The sequence below is a fragment of the Telmatherina bonti genome, assembly GCF_933228915.1.
Source record: "Telmatherina bonti genome assembly, chromosome: 6".
NCBI lineage: Eukaryota > Metazoa > Chordata > Actinopteri > Atheriniformes > Telmatherinidae > Telmatherina > Telmatherina bonti.
In genome coordinates, this window is record NC_136624.1 from 43,197,594 (window position 1) to 43,200,241 (window position 2,648).

Consider the following 2,648-nt stretch of genomic DNA (forward strand, 5'->3'; position numbering starts at 1 on the left):
TGTGAGTAAGATTACTTTCAAAAATGGACGAAGTGTTGAGAAAAAAAACTAACAACTTTGTACTAGTCTGGATCTAGATTGAAAATGTTTTCATTTAGCCTTTGTTGACACAAACATTGTCAGACAGAAACTCTTCTGTTTTGCGTATTATCTTTGATAGAATATGAGCTCACTTATAACTTCTTTTTTTTAAAGCTAAATCTTTGCACACTTTAAAATAGTAAAAATGTAACGACAGAAAATTTTCAAGGTTAACCAAGAAAAACAAAAACAGGAAACTGGATAGAATGCTTTTTATTGTTTTTGTTTTTTCAATTTGCCAGAGAGCTATTTTTACAAAGATAAAATAAAACCATAAACATTATCTGTACAAATCAAGTTCTCTTCTTTTCTCCAAAACAGAGAACCAGGAGGTTTATGCAGGAGCCACAGAGGAGACCTCTGTCTTTGATGTGGATACTTCAGAGCCATCGTCCACCTGTTTGCCAAAGAGCTGCATGATGCATGTGCGGAACTAAAAGGGAAAGAATAAAAATGTATTTGAAGAGATGAAAAACAACCCGTTTGACATAGTAAGTTGATAAATGCGTCCATGATACTGTGCTAACCTGTCGGTTCATGAAGACATAGATGATTGGGTTGTAGATGGTAGCGCTCTTAGCAAAGTATGCAGGCATGGCAGCAGCCAGAGGATGGAAGGCATATCCAGGGTTGGCAGCAGCAAAGCAGGCAAAGAAGGTGTAAGGTCCCCAGCACACGCAATAAGCCAAGATCATGACAACCACCATCCTGGACACTTCTCTTTCAGCTTTCTGGGTGGACTCAGATTCCTTCTGCTGCATTGCAACCTGTAGTGTACATATGAAGAAGGTCAGGGTTTACCAGGCTTTGATCAGAACAACTTGAAGTTCAATAAGACAGAGAAAACTCACCGCTCGGATGGCCATCCACACAGCAAGGTAGCATAAGATGATGATAGCAAGGGGAAGAATACAGCACGTAATCATAAGAACAATCATGTAGGACAGAACTCCAGGGTCATCGCTTCCACTGAACACATCAGGTCCGCAGGAGGTTTTCAGACCATGGGGCCAATACCTGGTACAAGTAAAATGTTATAGTTTATGTTAAATTACTCTGTAATTCTGCTGAATAATCAAAGAAGGACGAGTTTACCTGCTCCATCCAAAGATGGGGGGAGCACACCACGCTGCAGCCCAGACCCAGGAGAAGACGATTCCAGACGTAGCCCATTTAGCATCAAACTTGACATTTCCAAAAGGTTTGCACACAACTATCCATCTCTCCCAAGAGATGATAGTCAGGACCAAAGAGCAGCAATACCTATCAAAGGAAGAAGGACGCTCACTAAATTCCTCACGTCACATCTTAACATACGAGCAGATTCCTCTTAGGAGAACCTGTTTACACATAAAGACCAGGACCACTCACCACACGTCGAGACAGTGTAGCCCTCAAAGACACACATTGGGTGTCCCAGGATGAAATATCCAAAAAACTGGTTGCAGACACTAATGGTACTGCAAAAACAGTCTCTCCGAGATCAGCAATGGCAAGATTGACCAGAATCCAGTTCAGAGGGTGACGCAGCTTCTTGAACTTTGCTGTGGCCACCAAAACCAGACCGTTTGTGAAGACTGATGCAACCACCACGAAACACATCCACAGTGTTGAGACATTGTAAACCCATCGTGGAGCAATGTGGTAGTTGGGTCCCTCAAAGGGATCTGGAGAAGAAGAAAAAAAGATGTTTTCACCTCACAATTCCAAATCTGATGCAGTCCAGTCATTTCCCACTTCTGCTTTTTCCCTCTGACAAAGGTCTAGTTTGTAGCGCTTATGTTTTTCTTTTGCTTTGCTATGCAGGTTGTAGAATTTAGTCAGAATCAAGTTCCAAACTAGAAAATGCAAAGAAAACTTTCTACTGAAGTTAAATATTTCCCCTGTGGCTATAATTTCTTGTTGCAGCCCCTCACATGAAAACTTTTCCATTAAGTCATTCCAAAGACTAAATGATAAATCTGTACCTTTTGGTATGGTTGCTGTTTGTGTACATGAAGGCAGCACCCCTTGTTGTGTCTTCATTGTGCCGCCTGGCAGCAAACGATTGCTTTCCCCATTCCTCTGCCATTCTGGTCCCAGATGGAGGTCCTTAACTGTTGGGCTTTCTTGAAACCTGGAACCTCCAAGGATGTCTGATGTCTCACATCTGACTTTAGCTTTTATACCTTTGCTTTTCTGACGTCTGATTGGATTAGTTTGCAATCATATTACAGTCATGGTGTGCTACTTGCAGTGAAATTCAAAGGCAAAGCAAAATAACTTATTTTGACTTGTGATTACAACTATCAGCTAATGAGGTTAAGACACTGATTGGATTTCAGGGTTAGGGTTAAGGTTAGTTAATATGAGGATTAGCTTTGAAAGCTGGTATTTTCAAAGATATTTTGATCTTTCATTTTACTTCTCTGAGGGATTTTATATGCCACATGTATATTTTTATCGCATTACTTTTGGAAGTAAAACATAATCATGCATTCAGAGGCAGACATTTTCTACATGATTTTGGGTAAAATTGAAGTGGAAAAAAGCAGCAGCATGAGTTTTGGGTATGAAGTTTTCCTGGT

The 2,648-nt window shown here is 40.6% G+C and overlaps 1 protein-coding gene across 1 annotated transcript; it reads right to left on the reverse strand.

The window, feature by feature from the left end:
* Positions 1 to 415: 415 nt before the first annotated feature.
* LOC306756888 (red-sensitive opsin-like) lies at positions 416 to 2,152 on the reverse strand (the record flags this gene model as incomplete). The annotated part of the gene is given in 9 exon segments (XM_079241799.1): positions 416 to 514; positions 609 to 848; positions 933 to 1,098; positions 1,177 to 1,327; positions 1,330 to 1,344; positions 1,453 to 1,545; positions 1,548 to 1,748; positions 2,049 to 2,052; positions 2,054 to 2,152. Coding segments are annotated over 9 exon segments (1,068 nt in total).
* Positions 2,153 to 2,648: the final 496 nt, after the last annotated feature.